Genomic DNA, 19,158 nt, shown 5'->3' on the forward strand with positions numbered 1-19,158 from the left:
GTAAGGGCACTAATCCCATTTTGGAGTCACCTCTCAAAAGCCCAACCTCCTAATGTGATCACCTTGAAGGTTAGGTTAGGTTAGGATCAACAGATGAGTTCAGACCACAGCACCCACCCGCACTGTGGAGGGTAACCTGCTTTACTCAAAGCCCACTGACTTAAGTATCAGTGTAATCCACAAAACCCTTCACGGAAACCTCCAGGATAATGTTTGAACAAATGTCTGGGCACCGTGGCCCAGCCAAGTCAACACATAAAATTAACCATCACAACTTCTATTCTATTTCAAGATACTTTTAAAACACCCTTCAGAAAGTCCAACTGTAACCCCACCTTTCTTCCACAAACCACTATCAGCACCAGCATTGGTCCCAAGCTTCCCCAGGTCACAGAGTAACGCCCAGGACAAGCAGAATCTATGTGCCTATCTGAGTCTGGGTCCCTTTGGGGAGTTTTCTGGTTAACCTGGAAAGGCCCCTTTGGGATTCATCACACATGATTTGAAGCCGGCTCTGTGAATGCTCCAATGGTCCTGTCCTCACCAGAGCCCGGGGCAAACTGGGACCCCGCCTTGTGCAGGCAAGTCCCTCTGGGTTAAGGAGGACCAAAGGTCACATGCTCCACGAGTGGACCTGGCCTTGGCCTCCGTGCCCTCTGTTCAGCCTGTCCTACTTGGCTGACCGAGTGGGTATCTACACTTTGCAAAGGTTTGGGATGTTTCCTGTGGCTCTAATCAGGGTGGGTGATTTTAACCATCAAGGCACATGGCAGCCGTGACGGCATCGGCTACGTGTACAAATGGCAGAGGTGCAGCGCGTGGTTATAACAATGTGTCCTGCTCGTCTTTCTCACATACTTTCCTGTGTCCTACAGAATAAAATAAAGGCTGTGCTTATACACAAAAACACCAAAAAATGAACCACAACGATCATAATAAATATATTTTAACTTCCCAACTGGCACAAAGAAACATTTCCAGCAGCACAACTTGCACGATAATGTCAGGGTCTTGTCCACCGTTAGACCCGAGGCTTCGCCCCCCTCCCACCAAAGGTCATGGTGGGGTCAGGGCCCTGTATCTCCAGACCCAAAGGGATGATGGGTCTGTAGCAACTACGGGAAATCCAAAGTTAAGCAAATAAAATAATAATTTGAAAAGGAAAAAAGAGACAATGTAAGGAACGTTGTCTTTGTTCTAGGAAAAGTCTTTTTTTTTTTTTTTTTTTCCACAGTATAATGACTCATTTATAAAGAGGAAGTGAGTTCTGTTGAAAAATACTTGAAATATTCTCTCAGGGGGAGAAAACAATTCTTCACCAGCATGGCTGGGCCCTGGGTGGGGGGCTTTGCTCTCTGCCTGTCCTGAGCCAGCAGGGATAATTCCTCCTGGGAATCCAGAGCCGAATGCCTGCTGTGAAGGAGAGCGGGGGCTTGGTACCCACCCAAGGGCTCCTGGGAGACCGTGGGCAGGGCGGGCACCTGGAAAGCTGGGGGGTGCCAGTCTCACTAGATTACCCGAGGTCTCTGAGAGAAAGACCCCACCTGCCTTCTGTGAGTTTTTCACCCCATGGTGGGATGACAAGCATGTCCTAGGCAGTAGGGGACGATGGCTCCCACACCCCTCCCAGGGAGGGGCCTGTCACTCGAGACGGGTGCACAGAGGGTCCCCAAGGGCAGACCACTGGCCCAGCTCAGCAGGTCTCACTTTCAGGGTGGAGAGGCCACCACGGAGCAGAGCCACAGAGAAGGGAGGGCGGGACTTGCGGGCAAGGCTGGTCAAGCGGTGTTCCATGGCCCTCCCGAGGGTTCTGCTGCACCCGAGCTGAACACGGCTGCCTGCGGGCCCCGGGTTGCCTGTGCCGGAGGGCCACGCAGCAGGGACCCCGCTCGTCATGTGATGCAACCCTGGGGACTCAAGTCTCGCAGATGTGGCGCCTGGCACCTCGCTGGACTCGGGGAACATTTCTCAGCTCAGTTTGGGGGGGGGTGGTGAAGGCCACGGACAAGGTGCCAGAAACACACAGCGCCCCTCCTGGTGCCCTCCCTGCCCGCCTCCGTGGGGCAGCTCCACTGTCGAAGGGAGGCCGGTGCTGTCTGAAGACAGCTGCCCATCATCCCAGCAAAACCGTCCCTACTTCCAGTGAGGGGGGTCTCCCTCACGACTGAGACAATGTGAGCCTGAAGGGAAGCACCTGCTGCGTTCCTGGGGCCCAGGCCCTGCCACCCACCTCCAGGGGAGAGAAGTGGGGAGACACCGTGGAGGAGGTGGGGTGACCCTCAGGTCTTCCGAGAAGATAATGTTTCAGAATCTGCTCCACCTGGCTCCCCACCTCCCCGCTACAGTCCTGGCTGGGGGCCTGGTGGGCGCCACAGCGTGAGCAGGGAGAAGGCTGGCACTGGGAGGTGGTGAAAAGAAGTTTCCAGATGCTGTCAGGAGGAGGACCCATGACTTACTGTCCTGGAAGATCCAGGCAACATTGGTCCAACACAAGGGCAAAGGCCAGACGCATGGGGCTTGGGGGAGGAGACGGCCTTCTCCTCAAGGGCTCTGGGGGGCAGTGTGTGGCAGGGACAGTGGAGGAGGGCAGGGTCCCGGGAGCAGGAAGGCTGCCTGGAGCAGCGGGGTGGCCGGACCAGGGCTGTGGGTGTGCAGGGGTGGCGAGGGGACGTGCGTGAGAATCGCCAGTCCTGAGAATGTTCCAGGAGCACAGAAGGCCGTGTGTGCGTGTGTGTGCCTGTCTGTGCACGAACGTGTGTGTGTGCGTGTGCACTTTGTGTGTACTCATGTGTGTGTGCACGCATGCGTGTGCGTGTATGTGTGTGTGTGAAAGCCCAAGGCAGGCCTGTTTGAGGGGCTGAAAGAAGCTCAGTGCGGCCCAAACGCACACAGTGGGGTGCCCGTGAGGATGTGGGCTTGTGTGAGTGTGTGCTCTGTGTGTGATGAGTGTGAGCCTGTGAGTGAGTGTGCGCTTGTGAGTGTGGGGCTGTGCGGGGCGAGGCAGGTGCCCGGAGCCTGGGGAGTGGGGACCGGGACCGGGGCACACGTGCTGCGTGGCTCCCATCCAGGGGTTCGTCCGGAGGTGAGACACTCAGAAGGCACCAGTGCAGAAACAGGGAGAAGGTCCCCAAAGTGGAAAGGGGGCACCGCTGACCTTGAGCTTGTCCAGAATTTGTGGGGCGGCCCCTGACCTGGGCACAGAGGCTGCCCCGGGCACGGCTCTGTGTAGAAAACCCTCCGCTCTCTTGCACTCTCAGACTTGTTTCCCTAGTGAACCCGAAGCAGCCGGTGTCCCTCCAAGATTCCAGGGACCGCAAATGCACAGGAAATACCTCTTCACGGCGGGGATATTGCTCCACACGTGCACGGCATTCTGGGTGGTACTGCCATAGACGTCCTGGATGGTCACCGGGTCAGCCTGAGGGATGAAAACATCAGCTATGGACTGGGGGGACCCACAGGCCTCAGCCACCGTGGGCACCACACCTGAGCCCAGAACAGCGTCCTGGGCCTCCCAGACCGATTATGTCTCCCAGTCGACATTGCTTACATGTCACATCTTTTTTCTTATAAATCACCTTATAAGGAAAAAAGCCGAGATGTTATTTTAGACCTTTTAACTGGTAGATTATTTTCACTCCCACAGGTCACCTTGCCCAGGGACCCCCCGCCTGCTCCACGGCAGAGGTGGATTCCCATGAAGGACAAAGAAGTCCTTGCTCTTTGAGCCAAGAGATACATCCTCTCAGGCAGATAAGAGGCTTTGTGGGCAGACAGCAGTGTTTCCTAAAGGGCCGATGCTTCACGATGCCCACAGGAGCCAAGGGAGTGCCTAGATCCTGGGGCCACAGTCTCCCTAGAAAGCACCAGAAGGTCACGGAAGGAGGGGCTGGGGGGGAGCCGTGGCAGGAGGGAGGCCATCCAGTCCCCGACACCCAACCAGGTGGCCTGACTCTACCTCTCCGGACTCGGAGCGGTGGGGCGTGCAGAAAGGCCCACGTGGACCATTCCCAAGTCTGACCATCCCTGGACACATCAGTCTCTTCCCGTGTCCAGTCACCTGGCCGGGAGGAGAGCTCACACCTGGATGTACCATCAGGCGCAGGGCAGAAAGAGACAGTCCTGTATTGGGCACGGCTAGCTATTGCCTGCCATCAGCAGGAATGTGGTTCCACAGCAAGGTGGGAGCAGTGACAGGACACGTGGGAAGGTCTCTTTTTTTTAATAAATTTGGACTTTAAATTTATTTATTTATTTATTTAGTTTTGGTTGTGTTGGGTCTTCGTTTCTATGCGAGGGCTTTCTCTAGTTGTGGCAAGCCGGGGCCACTCTTCATCGCGGTGCGCGGGCCTCTCACTATCGCGGCCCCTCCCGCTGCGGGGCACAGGCTCCAGACACGCAGGCTCAGTAGTTGTGGCTCACGGGCCTAGTTGCTCCGCGGCATGTGGGATCTTCCCAGACCAGGGCTCGAACTCGTGTCCCCTGCATTGGCAGGCAGATTCTCAACCACTGCGCCACCAGGGAAGCCCGGAAAGGTCTCTTTTTTGCCTACTTCTGATTTGGGACCAATTCCAATCTACCAAATGTGCTCACAAAACAATCAAGAGCCGGTATCCTTGCTGCCCTCCAAGTTTGCTGATGGCTGGCACCCAGGTTTGGAGACTGTGCTTTTTGTCTGGACTCATGATTACTATTCATAGATTTTTCAGTAAACAGATCACCTTACAAGCCTCATCATGACTGCTGGTATGTGGTGACATGTCAGTATTTAAAAATTCCAGGCTTCCTAAAAAGGAGAATTAACCACGGATGCGGAAGAAAGTAAGAGAATCGTGAGGCCACTTTTCTCAACCCTATGAAAATGATTTTTAGACTTTAATTAAACGGGTGATAGTCTGGGAAAACATAACTTACCAAATTGATCTCAGAAAAGATTGAAAATCTTAACAGATTAGTTCCCACAGAAGAGTTGGTCCCGTTTTAAAACAATGGCAACAACGACCAATCCCGGCAACTGCACAGGAAAAGTCTGTCAAATTTTAAAATATTTTTATGAAGCAAACTTAACATTGACATCCCAACCCAATAAAAATAGCACAAAACAAGAAAACCTCACACACCCACCTCTCTCGTGCTCGTCAAAGCAAAAAATCCTACAGAAAATGCTGTTCACCAGATTTCAGCAATCCGTCAAAACAGCCATACACCACAACTAAGTGGGCATTTTCCAGGAATGCAAGGACGAATCACTATTAGGAAATCTATTAGTATATTATATCCTATTAATAGATCTAAAGAAGGAATTTAATTATCTCCTTAGACGTAAAAAAGAACATTTGACAGAATCCAACAATTATTCTTGATAAAATGGCTCAAAAAATAGAAATCAAGGGAAACTTCTGGAAATTTCATTAACATAGTGAAATTTATCAACCTCGACCTCAAAGCCAGCATCAGCTTAGTAGAGAAACACTGGAAACATTTATGCGAAAGTCAGGGACCAGGCAGGCATGTCCCATCACTACTGTGATTCAATGTGAGACAAGAGAACGTATCTGAGGTACAAAATTAGAAAGAAAAAACTATCACAACTTGCAGATAATCTGCTCAAATACCTAGAAAGTCTAACTGAATCAACTATAAACCACTATCATCCACAAAGTAATCCAAGAAGGCAGCAGAAGCTAAATTAATGTAGAGAGATCAATAGTTTCTTGAATCAAACCAGTAAGATACAAAACCAGTAAGATACAAAATGGAAAATCCCAACTGCAGAGGAGGGAAGAAGAACAGGACTTTTGGGAGCCACGGCGAGGGAGGGCAGAGAGCTGGGGACACCCCGTGGCCGGGTGAGGGAAACGGCAGCTCGGCTGCCGGTGGGTCTGCGCGGACACCCTCCCAGGACAGCGGCAGCATCCCTGAAAACGGCAAATGGACCCCGCAATCTCACTTCCGGGATCCACCCCGCAGACGTCCCCACTCACGCCCCCTCCTCATAGCATTGTTTGTAAGAGCAAGAGATTGGAAACAGCCCAACTATCTGTTCCCGGGAACAGGTTAAAGGCATTTTTCACATCCATACAAAGTAAAACTGCACAAAACAAAACACATACGTCAAAACAAAGAGTGAGAAGGGTACTTTTCCAACAGAACGATTTCCAAGGTAACGGTTAAGTGAAAAAAGCCCGATGCAGGGCAGCGGGGCGGGCAGATGTGTAGGTTTGTGAAGACGTCCTGGAGGTGGCCAAGGACCCGAAGACAAGTGCAGTGGGGACAGCAGGGGTGGGGAAGCCAGGAGACTTTCACTGCGGGGACCCCGGGCCTGGCCTGGGGCTGTCCTGTGTGGGGGTCAGCTGGGAGGGACGGGCCAGGTCAGCCCTGGACAGACCGGTCACTGAGTCCAAAAGTGGCTGCTCTAACGGTCAGGACTTGGGCCTGGGGACAGAAACAGCAAGGCCGTCGGTGCCCCAGGATGGGTTTGAGCGTGTGTGTGTGTGTAACTGACTGGTGCACTGCGCATTGCAGTGTGCGAGTGTGATGTGTGTGCACGTGTGAGTGTGCGTGTGCACAGATGGGGTGGCGGGGAGGAGAAGGACATGACCCGAGGTGGCGGGATCTTAAATCCAGAGCAGTGCAAAGACACTGTTGGGACCTCAGTGGTGAGATGGCCCTCGCGGGCCCTGTGAACTCTGAAAACCCAGGCCTCGGGACCGGGACCTAAGCGGTGCCCCCCAGGGGCCCCAAGTGTCCCTCGGGGAGGCCGTGGCCCGCACCCACCTCCAGAAAGCGAGTGGCCACGATGCGGTCATCCTTGGTCAGCACCAGGTTGTCCACGAACATCCAGAAGAAGGGCTGGGGGCTGCCTGGCCGGGGCCTCGCGTACTGCAGGATGCGGTGGAACTGGTACAGGTACCACGCTGGGGTGGGGGGCAATCAGGTGGGTCTGGGCTCTGCCTGGAGGGACCTGGGACGCAAGGGCGGGGCTCTGGTGGGGGCGGGGCCGCCTGCTCCCCGCAGCCTCGAGGGCACAGGCGGGCCGGGTACGAGACAACGCAGGTGCGGGAGGCTGGGCGACGCCCCACAGGGACACACAGCCCTGCGGACAGGGTGGGAGGGGCGCCAGGCCGCCCTGGGGTGACGGACCCACTCTCTGTCTTGGTTGTGGTGATGGCTCACAGGGTACGCACTTCAGAACCCACCACAATGTACTCACTGAATACGGACAATTGACGTATGTCTCTGATACCCCAATAAAGCTGATTTTTTAAGAATGCAGACAGTTTGCAATTCCTGCCCTCCCTGAGGAGGGCGTGGCGGACAGGAGACTCTGGAATCTGTGCAGAACACCACGGTCTCTTACCTGGGGGATGGTCGCAGGCGTGGCCCAGCGGGGGCGTAGAGCCGTAGGCGAGGTCGAAGGGGCCCCATCCTTGCACCTGCAGGAGAACACGGGCGGCTCAGGAGGGCAGAGAGCTCCTCCCCCCGGGGCCGGGCACCTTGTTTGTCTGACCGTGTGATTCAGGCTGACCCTCATGGAAGGGGTCGGGGGGTGGTGAAACCCACTGGGTCAGACCCGCCCCTTGGTTCAGGGGGTGCAGGGAGCCCCGCTTTCTCTATCATCTCAGGGAGGCCGGCCCTCAGCAGAGCCCTGGGAACCTTTGTGCTGGGCGTCGCCCTTACAGACCCTCCAGGGAGGGTGACACGGGGCCCCCAAGGATTCATGCGGATTCTGTGTGTTGCTGGGAAATACAGGTGGAAGCCCTGATGGGTCACTGGGCAGCAGGCAGCCTTCCCTGGCGAGCGCGAGCCGCCCCTGCTGCACCTCCCCCGCCCCCCAGCCCTGTCCAGGCCCCTACAATCCCACCTGAGCTGAGACGCTGAGGATGCCCATCCCCCATCAGGGGCCCAGGTGACTGAGGGACCCGGTTAGAGACTCTAGCCTGTGTCATTCTTCTTGAAAACAATTGAGAGACCCAAATACTGGATCCCTGGCTATCTGACAGCAGCCCGTCCAGAGCAGACGTGGCTTCCCTGGACGCTCCCCAAGTCACTTTACAGAAGCCGACACCCGACGTTAGCCCCCGGCCTCACGTGCCCCTGACCTCACGTGCCTTGTCGCAGTCAGCTCTGACCCTGACCCGGGCGCGCTCCTGGTGGCAACTGGGCACCAGGCTCCAGTGGAGCCTGCTGACCGGCACAAGTACAGCAGGGGGTCTGGACAGGAAAGGGGCAAGGGGGCTAGAGGAGGTGAGCATAGGCTGGGAGCCCGGGACCCGCATCCCAACACTCTCCACGAAGGTGGCTACTGAAATGACCCCAGGAAAGGTCGTGAAGGAAGCAAGGTCTTAGAGGGAACACCCTGCTGTCCCTGAGAACCCACCGGTGTGCACTTCAAATCCCCCTAAACCCGCAGCCAGGTGTGGCTGTGTAGACGCGGAAGCCGGACACCCCCATCTCTAGGGTGGGCTGCACGGTGGGAAAGCCCATTTTACAGGCCTCGTGAAAAAGGAGTGAAGCCAGGACTGGTCGCTGGGGAACCGAGAGATGAGGACACACGTGAGCCACTGTCGCCCCTGGGACGTGAAAGCTCGTTACGGGAGCGGGTGTCTAGACCCTCGGCTGCGCTAGCGAGAGCCCCTCCGTGTCTGATCTGTGCTTGCAGCTCTGCTACGTGGGGAGGGCTCGTGTCACTCTCCGGTCCCGCCTTGACCGTCCTGCCCTGGGAGGGAGGACCCCGCCCTGGGGGGCCTGGGACGAGTGTGCCGGTGGGCGCAGGCTCCAGAAATGCTTCCTGGTGGGACGTCCGAAGGGGCCGGAGGGGCAAGAAGAGAGCTGTCCTGGGCTTTGGGGCAGGGCAGACCCCAGGGGGACGGAGGAGGGGGGCGTCTCCAGTCTCAGCCAGAGAGGAGGGCTGGCCCCTGGGACACGGCCCCCCGGCCAGACGGGGAGCAGAGCTGAGAGGCCCTGCCGGCAGCCGGGGGGCGAAGTGGGTCCCCCCACATTGGCTGCTTCCTTGCTGCCACCTTCTATGGCCAGTGCTCCAGCCCCTCTGACCCCGTGTCTGTGGTTGTCGGGCTCTGGGGATGACAGGCTTTAATTCTCGTGTGAGAGGCTGTGTGGGCGAGCGGGTGACGGACCAGGTCTTCCTGCCCTGAGGCCACAGAGGAGGCGTCCTGGCCCTCTCCCATCTGCAGCGGCTCTGGCCCAGCTGCTGAGTCATTTTTAGGCCCCTCCTCCAAGGCCGCCGTCCAGGACAGCAGGAAATAACCTTCGAGGGAGCCAGAACGTTTCATGACAGCGCTCGGAGAACGTTTTCAGACAATCAGTGGTGGTTGTGTTCAAGACTCAGCACTTTATTTTAGAGGGAGGGGTGGGGGGGGGAATCCCCCTCCTGGGCGGCACCATCACAGGTGGTGGGATAGGCCCCTTGGATTTCAACACGTCGGGCAGGAGGTTTGGCCAACGGTTCTCCTCTGGGCGGTGGGCAGCGGGGGGCCGCGGACATGCCTCTCTCAGCTCTCCCACCGTGGGGGGGTCGACACCCCCCAGGTGGGCCCTGCTGGGGACAGAGCATCCGGGCTGCACCTCCTCCTCCTCCCGTCCAGTCCCCCCACCCGAAGCACCCCCCACCCCACCCCGCCGTCTGCTCTCACGTTGGTGCCTGGAGAAACACAGCAGTACTTACGTCCCTCCTCACTACGTTGGTGACATCATCCAAATGCTTCAGTTTTCCCAGCTCAGAACCATATTCCAAAAAGCCCAAACTCATCAGCTCTGCGTGGGGAGCAAAGGGGACACACAGGGCTGACGTTGGTTTTTGACCGAATGTGGAACTGAAGGGCTGCCGTTAGCAAGCAGACTTTATCTTTTCAACGGCATGACAGGGCTGAGCAGGCAAACTCCACCGAGTACTGATTTCAGAAAGTCAAGCAATTTGTTGCAAAACCAGGCCCTCCTGGCTGCAATGTCACTCTCTGGGTTAGGAAACCACTGGGTGATGGCAGTCCACGCTGATGTCACCTGGTTGGGCTGTGTGACACGGCTGAGTTGCAGGGGTGTTTGCAGCCTGGGCATGGGACAACTAGCCCAGAAAGAATCTTAACAAATTGAACTGAGGATGCATCGTCCGGGCAGGGACTTGAAGACTGGGCAGCCATGGGCTTCCTTCAGGGGAAAGCTGTGCCCACTCTGTGCGTCTCAGCCCCCAGGTCCCTAACACGGGTGTGCATGAGGCCACTGTGACCACACTACGCAAGACACGGGACGTAGTGCCAGAAGCGGGGTGGACCCCCACCACCCATTCCATTTGGCCAGAGACAAGGAGTATTTTCATGGATTCTTCTTACATCTGCCGGGCCCAGGAGAATCCACAGGATTTCCAAAGGCACCAGCAGGTGGGGTCTGCTCAGGGTACAGAGGGGCAGGACACCCAGGCAAGGCTGGAATGCAGCACGTGACCAGCCTGGGCAATCTGGGAGATTTGGGTAGAGAGGGAGGGTGCAGGGAACCCTGCGAGGGGTGGGGCAGCCCTATAAGGTGGCCAGGTATGTGGAGGTGTCTGAGGTTTGGTGGCCGTGGGCAGGGCTGTCCTAGGCAGAGGGCCTGGGCCCCATGGCCCTCACTACAGCATTTCACACCCACCGTCTTGCTACGTGAATTTTCTTTCCAAGGCATCTCTGCTGAAGGAAGGAGCCCCAGGTGCTCCTGCAACCCTCCCCTCCTGAAAATGACCCTCAGGCCCCCAGCCTCAAACATGCAGCAAGTGCAACATAGGGGACATTTCGACCCCGCCCACCGCCCACCCCCTCCAGTCCCCCGTGGGTCTCACTCCAGGCAGACCCATCTTCCATTGTCAGTCCTCAGACATCACTGTACCCACCTTTCTTGATGTTCCCAAAAAGGGACAGCACCCGGACAGGCTCTCTCTTCCACACGGGCACAGTTTTGTACATCTCAAGGGGACTGTCCTATTTATTTTTTAAAAAACATGATGTTCTGATGACTGCTTGGTTATAGAGCTCACGAGTGACAAGAAAACTTCTTTCTGGCTCTGCAGAAGCTTTTCCCCTGATGAATGATGACACACCCGCCGAGGCGGCTGGCCCCGCCCTGACTGCGCTGACCCCCAGGCCTCCGTGAGACCCCACCCATCCCCCAGGACGAGGGCTTCTGCCCTCCACGCCAACCCCCCAACCTGGGCCATCTCTAGCAAAGGAAAGGCAGGTGCGAGGGGATTTTCCTGATGGAGGAAGAAAATAATTCTATCCCGAGAGAAACCACTTCCCTTGTATTTCTTGGGAAGAGTCTCAAACCTGGGGGATTCTGAATACCCACGGCCATGGAATTCACCCGACCCCTCTCCGTCCCCTCTGCGGGCTCTGAACGTGGGCCTCAAGCCACACAGCACTCCTGAAGGCTACCAGTGTCAGGCGTCTCCCAGGCCAGGCCTGAGCCAGCCCCTGAGTCCTGCCATGAAGGAGCGGGCTGAGGACAAGGAGCCAGGAAGGCCTCGGGTAACACCCGCCCTCCCCCGCAGGGTACCCTGCCGGCAGAGACCCGATGGAGCCATTCAGGAAACAAGCACCCCAGCGCCCCCTGACCCCCAGGAGGTTGCACTTGGGAGTGCCTGGCCTCCCACGAACTGAGGATGGGATTCCAGGCCTAGGCAGGGGCACTGCCTGGGGGCAGGGGGGGGGTCCCAGGAGACCCTGAGCCCCAGGGGGAAGGGTCTGCCCAGGGCTGGAGCAGGTGGACGGCGCCCAGCGCAAGCAGCGAGTGAAGCGGCGGGCGAGTGTGGGGGAGGGCAGGCTGCCCAGGGGAGGCGTGGGGAGGCGAGGAGGGCAGGGCGATCCGGCGCAGGCACAGCCCTGAGGGACACCTGGGGACACACGTCCTGGTCCCCTGCGGCAGCCGCAGGAGCAGTGCCTCCTTCCCGCTGTGCTCCTAGTGGCAGTAATACCAGCTTTGAGCATCAACCCCTTCTCCCTTCATGAGAAACCCATCCTGCAGTCTGCCAGCACGGGGTCTGTCTGCACTGAGAGGGAGGGCTTCTGCGGCTCACCGGACCTAGAGAAGGCTCTACGGGGAGCGCAGGCGCCTTGTTCCGAAAAGCACCGTAAAGGCACCTGCTCCCATCTGGTTCCAGGGAGCGCAGGGTGGTGGGGCTACCATGTGGCCCCGTGGGTGGCCCAGCAATGCCGTGTGTGTGGCGACTCTCCAGAACCAGCCTGGCCACGCACCACAGGGGAGACAGCCCGAGACCCCAGGCCGCCCCGGTGAGCGCCCAGCCCTGCCCATCACGTGGCCACCCTCCCTCTGTGCGTCTCTGTCCCCTTCCTTCCTGTTAGACGACACCAATCATTGCATTTCATGTCACCCTAATCCAGGATGACCCTACCTTAAGATTCTTAACTAAATTGAGCCTGCAAAGACTCCACTTCCAAAATAGGCCATGTTCACAGGTAACAGGGGTTAGGACTTGGATGTATCTTTGGGGGACAGAGCTCAACGCACCATGATGAGCCCATACTCCTGCCTAGCTCCCGGCTCCCGACCTTGATCCTGGAAAGGACCCACGTCCGTGCCAGCTGTCTGGGCTGGACCAGGAGACCCTGCCCGGGCGTTTGCTCCCATTTGCTGGACCTAGAGGCACACCTCTGCTGGGCCCCTCTCCTACGTCCTACAAATGCCTCATTCCCAGGCTTGGAAGAAACAAAACTGCCTATGCGAAAGTGATTTGTAGAGGGACCTCCCTGGTGGCGCAGTGGTTAGGAATCCGCCTGCCAATGCAGGGGGCACGGGTTCGAGCCCTGGTCCGGGAAGATCCCACGTGCCGCGGAGCAACTAAGCCCGTGAGCCACAGCTACTGAGCCTGCGCTCTAGAGCCCGCGAGCCCCAACTACTGAAGCCCGTGTGCCACAACTACTGAAGCCCATGCGCCTAGAGCCTGTGCTCCGCAACAAGAGAAGCCACCACAATGAGAAGCCCACGCACTGCAGCGAAGACCCAACGCAGCCAAACATCAATAAATTAATTTAAAAAAAAAGAAAAAGATTTAAAAACAGAAAGTGACTTGTAGAAGACAGAGAGCATCTAGCGGACAAAGAGGAGATGGGAAAAGCGCATTTGCTTAAAAGCCCTTCACTTCATTGCGTAAGGGAGCGGACGGGCATTTCGCAGCCCGCCACCAGAGGGAGGAAAGGAACGCCCGAGCACCCGCTGCGTCCTCACCGACTCCCGGTCGCAGAAGGCCTTCAGCCACCCCCGCCACCTCTTCCTCCTCTGCAGCAGCCCGCTGTGGGGGAAGGGCAGGCACAGGAAGCAGACCCAGTTACTCATAGCTTGCACTTTCCCCGAGGCCCCGGGGCCCACCAGGCTGTCGACACACTCGAAACAGTAGCACCTGGAGTCAGACAGAGAACCACAGCGACAGGACTGCCGCTGCCTTGGCCGCCAGGTGAAACCCCGGTGGTCCTGCAGGCAGAGGCGAGCCTGCTCCTTGCTCTGGAGTGAGGGGTGGAAGCCACACACGGGCTCAGGTGAAAAGACGGAGCTGGCAGGGGCGGGAGGCGAGGCTGCGGCCCGGGGAAGGGGGACCGGTCCCTCTTGGGGACCCAGAGCGACGGGAACCCAGCCATCGGCAGAAGACAGCAGGGGGGCTGTGGGCAGTGACAGATTTCAAAGACTCCCCTAAGCCAGCTGGCTCCCTCCTCCAAACTCCAGATCCTGAGAAACCAGGCAAGATCTCTGCAGGAGCACCCACTGCGGGGTCGGGTCGGGGCTGCAGACTTGGGGCGGGGCAGCAGTAAATACCAGGATGGCCCAGAAGGGCTGAGGGGAGGGGACCACGGGTGAAGCTCAGGCTGGCATGTAGCAGGGAATGAATACGCCTTGCCTGACCCCAGCCGCGTGGGTTTCCTGTCACTGCCCTACTTAACCACGGAGGGAGCAGCTATGTCTTGGCGATAAAAACAGAAAGAAAAATCACAAGCACAGATCTTCTGACACCCCCCTCCCCTAAGTCAAGGCTATACACTAAATGAAACATTTGAGATGGAAATGGAAAGCTTTGGAGAAAGTCATACTTTTGGGGGGTGAACCCCCTTGGACTCCAGGATGCGGAGCTGAGAAGAATGGGGGTTTCCCAGGCTTGTGGGCAGTGGTCCTTCACCCCTTGCCCGGACCCCCGGGGCCCCTGGCCTCACCGCGTGCAGTCGGGGTTTTCGCAGATGAGCAGCGTCTCTCCCGCACAGCATATGGAGCAGTAGGACTGGTACCCATCCTCGTCGTACAAGAAGAGGCACTCCAGGAACTTGTCCTTGGTGAGGGCAAAGCCAGGCTGCCTCCTCTGCTCCGAGGCCTCCACAGAGCCGCCCCATGCCTCCCTGCTTACCTTGCACGGCGTGCACATCCCTCCCTCAAACAGAGGGTGCTGCGTGTGCACCTGGAAACTTCCACAGCAGATACACATGTCTGAGGCGAAAACCCACAGGGCAACATGTCACGATGCCGTCAGGCACAGCAACAGACTTAGGAACAAGTTTAACAATAACAAAAAAAGTGCAAGACGTGTACACTGAAAACCACAAACTAGTCTTGAAAGAAATTAATGATCAAACAGATGGGAGGGCGTCCCATGTTCATGGATCAGAAGACTAAATAGTGTTAAAATGGAGAGCCTCCCCAAATCTGGTTTTGAGAAACCAGATCCTTCTCAAAATCCCAGCTGGCCTTTTCCTTTCTTTCTTTCCTTTTTTTATTTATTTTTTTTAGAAATTGCTAAGATGATCCTAAAATTTATATGTAAATGCAGGGGATCCAGAATGGGCAGACCCGAAGAGAAAGAAAGTAGATTCGTGGTTGCCTAGGGTTGAAAGAGGGGAGGCAGAGGGATGAGGAATGAGGACTGACTGTTGATGGGTACCAGTTTCTTTTGTGGATGACGAAAATGCCCTAAAATTAGATTGTAGTGATGGGTACACATATCTGTGATTACACTAAAAGACACTGAAGTGTACACTTCAAATGAAGTGTCAGGGTCCTTGGGACAGGTGGAGGGGATACGAGCTGGGCACCAGCGGCGTCCACTGCCCTCTTCCAGGGATGGACAATGAGTGAGGCTGCAAGTCTTTCCTCAGCTGGCTGACATCCCTTCACCTGGGCAGGTGTGCGATGCTCACCTTCTATGTCTCGCTGGTTAACCTTGACTTCATAGGCAATAAGATCTGGAAAAGAAAATAAGTAGCCCCTTCCTCTGCCTGTCTCCTAATTTAAACACCTCAAGAGATGAGCCTCACAAGTCCTTGGCGAAGGACTTCTGAAGTCACAGGAACCAGAGGATCAGCACCGCCTCCCCCCTCCCCCCGTCCCCTCCGCCTTTCATGGTGACACATTAAACATCTGAGCTGGTGGGGTGGGGTGGGGGAGGCTTTGAGTGGGGCCCTCTTGCTCCTGAATGATGTGGGAGTATTCCAGAAGCCGGGAACCCTAGACACTGCCCAGGCCTGGGGTCAGCACCCCAAGTGATGGACCCAGTACCTAGATGAGCCCTCACCTCTGCGGAGCCTGGGTGACGGTGGGGATGACGGCTCACTGGAGCCCACCAGGATGACGTCCATGCTGTGCTCTGCTTCCGGGTCCAGGACTGCAGCAGTGGCCGTGGGGACACCAAACCAGGAGACAGGACGTGCACCAGACAGGGAGAAAGTGTCCCATCAGCCTCCGTCTTGGAGCCCCAGACCCCCAGCACGGGGACTGAGCAGACCACCCAGCCCAGCCCCTACCCACCTCCCACCATGACACTCACCCCTCTCGACCCCCAGGGTCAAGGAGCAGGAAGACCGGTGGGGAGCGCCAACCTCGAGAGGGGACTCGGTGGGCGCGGTCAGGTGGGCCGCTTCTCCCCACCAATGGGAGGGCAGGGGGTCTCGAATGGCCCAGGGTCCACCACGGCCCCCGCCTCCTTCTGTGTCCTCCCAGCCGTGCGCCCCTCAGCCACCCCCATGCTCCTGCCGCCCCACTGTCCCCCAGACCCCAGCCTGTGGTCTCTCCCACCCAACCCTCAAAGGCAGGGGGACTAAGGAGAAGAAGAAAGGGCCTCACTGATTTCACAGGGCGGGGGCCATGGCTCCCCATCCAGCAGCGGGGCTGGGTCAGGGTCCGAGTCATCCAGGGTTTCCAGGCTCAGTGTTCCCGGGGAGGAGAGGGCCATGGAACCTGGGAAGGGACCTTCCAGAAACCAGCAGGAACCTGGGGTGCTGGGCCCGCTGGGCGTGGGAGGTGCGAAGGGTGACGTGACGTGCGGGGGCGGGGGAGGGGGGAGGGTCGGGGGAGCCCTCAGTGCCACTGGGTGTTGGCTGGAAGGGTGGGGGGCTCGTGTGGGTGTGCTCCTGTTGGGTGGGGTTAGGGAGTCTGGGGAGGGGGGAGGGGGAGGAGAGTCCCCAGGGTGGGGAGGGGTGAAGAGAGCCTTGCGGGCGGGGTGAGGGGGGCTCAGTAATGGGGCACTGAGTGCGGGGGTGGGGGGTGGGGGGCTTAGGGGCGGGGCTGAGGTTTGGGGGGAGGGGGCAGGAGGGCAGGTGTGGGCAGAGGGAGTTCAGTGGGCTTAGGGGCGGGGCTTAGGGCTGGGGGAGGGGGCAGGAGGGCAGGCATGGGCAGAGGGAGTTCAGTGGGCTTAGGGAGCTCAAGGGTGGGGTTGAAGGTGCCGGGTGAAGGTTGGGGGGGTGTTACTGCGGTGGGAGGGGCCAAGGGGCAGTGGGGGGGAGCTCAGCTGGGGCCTGGAGGGGGCATAACTCCCCCCCCTCTGCTGGGGTGTGGGCTGGGCCTCCCGACCTTCCCGTAAAAAGCTCAGTGCGAGGCGGGGAGGTAACTTTTCAGTGAGAAACCTGACAAACACAGCTCTGCCAGGTGGTCAAGGTCGACGTCAAGAGTGGAGTGGACAGTACTGCCCTGGAGGCGCTGAGATGAGGATGGCCTGTCACCTCTGTGGGCTCCTTCCCCACACATGACCCTGCCTCCACCCGTGAGAAAAATACCAGAAAATTCCAGGGGAGGAACAGTGTACAAAATACCTGCCCAGGACTCTTCAAAACTGTCACGCTCATCAAAAGCAGAGAAAATCTGAAAAACTGTCACAGCCAAGAAGAGCGTAAGGAAACATGATGACTAAATGGGACAGAAAAAGGACATTAGGGGAAAACCAAGGGCATCTAGTAGACTATGGCTTATCAGTGTAGTGAATGTTGTATCAGTATTGGTTCATTAATTGTAACAGTTGTATCACACTAATGCAAGATGTTAATAATAGGGGAGACTGGGTGGGGTTTTGGGGAATTCTGTCCTAGCTTCACAAATGTTCCGTAGATACAAACTATTCTAAAATACTTTCTGTTTTTAACAACACAGTATTATTGACTATAGTCACCATGCCGGTACACTATATCCCTATCTATGGGAATTTATTTATAACTGGAAATTTGTATCTTTTGACCCTCTTCACCCATTCGCCCATCCCTCAGTCCTCACCTCTGGCAACCACCTTCTCTGTTTCTATGATTTTTAAAAAATATTTATTTATTTATTTGGCTGCACCAGGTCTTAGTTGTGGCATGTGGGATCTTTAGTTGCAGCGGGATCTAGTTCCCTGACCAGGAATCGAACCTGGGCCCCCTGCATTGGGAGCACAGAGTTGTAACCACTGGACCACTAGGGAAGTCCCAGGTTTGCTTTTTTTAAAATTCCACATGTAAGTGAGATCATATGGTATTTGTCTTTCTCTGTCTGACTTGTTTCACTTAGCATAATGCCCTCAAGGTCAATCCATGTTGTCACAAATGGCAAAATTTCATTCTTTTTTATGGCTGAGTAATATTCCATTGTATACATACACCATATCTTCTTTATCCATTCATCCATTCGTGGGCACTTAGGGTGTTTCCATGTCTTGAATACTGTAAATAATGCTGAACATGGGGGTGCAGATATCTTCTCAAATTAGTGTTTTCCTTGTTTTTGGATGAATATCCAGAAATGGAATTGTTGGATTGTATGGTAGTTCTATTTTTTCTTTTTTGAGGAACCTCCATACTGTTTCCCGTGGTGGCTGCACCAGTTTACATTCTCACAACCATGCACGAGGATCCCCTTTTCTCCACACCCTCCCCAGCACTTGTTATTTCTTGTCTGTTTGACACTAGCCACTCTGACAGGTGTGAGGTGGTAACTCACTGTGGTCTTGACTTGCATTTCCCTGATGAGTGATGTTGAGCACATTTTCATGTACCTGTTAGCCATCTGTATGTCTTCTTTGGAAAAACATCTATCCAGATTCCTTGCCTAGATTTTATATCAAATTGTTTGTTGTTTTGCTATTGAGCTATATGAATTCTTTATATATTTTGGATATTAACCCCTGATTAGATATATGATTTTCAAATATTTTCTCCCATTCAGTACATTGCATTTTCATTTTGTTGATGGTTTCCTTTGTAGTGCAGAAGATTTTTTAGTATGATTATAGTCTCATTTGTTTATTTTTGCTTTTGTTGCCTTCACTTTTGGTGTCAAATCCAAAAAATCATTGCCAAGACCGATGTCAAGGGGTTTACCACCTATGTTCTCTTCTAGGAGTTTGTGGTTTCAGGTCTTATGTTCAAGTCTTAAATCCATTTTGAGTTAATTTTTGTGTGTAGTGTAAGATAGTGGTCCAGTTTCATTCTTTGGCATGTAACTGTCCAGTTTTCCCCAACACCATTAATTGAAGAGACTGTTCTTTCCCCATTGTATATTCTTGGCTCCTTTGTCATAAATTAATTTTCCATATATACGTGGGTTTACTTCTGTGCTTTCTATTCTGTTCCATTGATCTATGTGTCTGTTTCTGTGCCAGTACCATACTGTTTTAATTACAGTAGCTCTGTAATATAGTTTGAAATCAGGGTGTGTGACACCTCTAGCTTTGTTCTTCTTTCTCAAGATTGCTTTGGCAATTCATGGTCTTTGTGGTTCCACATAAATTTTTGGATTGTTTTTTCTATTCCTGTGAAACATGCCATTGGAATTTTGATAGGGGTTTCATTGAATCTGTAGATTGCCTTGGCTAGTATGGTTATTTTAACAATATTAATTCTTTCAATCCATGAGCATATCTTTCTAAATATTTTA

General features: G+C 55.5%; 1 protein-coding gene across 1 annotated transcript; it reads right to left on the minus strand.

Moving 5' to 3' along the window:
* Window positions 1-1,247: 1,247 nt before the first annotated feature.
* On the minus strand, window positions 1,248-16,210 carry DNMT3L (DNA methyltransferase 3 like). Its single transcript, XM_036849733.1, has 12 exons — window positions 16,102-16,210; window positions 15,554-15,643; window positions 15,180-15,224; window positions 14,393-14,472; window positions 14,205-14,317; window positions 13,231-13,402; window positions 10,880-10,967; window positions 9,686-9,774; window positions 7,361-7,436; window positions 6,778-6,917; window positions 3,333-3,418; window positions 1,248-1,413 (listed from the first exon to the last, which is right to left on the minus strand). Exons 1-12 carry the CDS (start codon window positions 16,208-16,210, stop codon window positions 1,248-1,250), a joined length of 1,254 nt encoding a protein of 417 aa, XP_036705628.1.
* Window positions 16,211-19,158: the final 2,948 nt, after the last annotated feature.

The sequence above is a fragment of the Balaenoptera musculus genome, chromosome 4 (assembly GCF_009873245.2).
Source record: "Balaenoptera musculus isolate JJ_BM4_2016_0621 chromosome 4, mBalMus1.pri.v3, whole genome shotgun sequence".
NCBI classification, from domain to species: domain Eukaryota; kingdom Metazoa; phylum Chordata; class Mammalia; order Artiodactyla; family Balaenopteridae; genus Balaenoptera; species Balaenoptera musculus.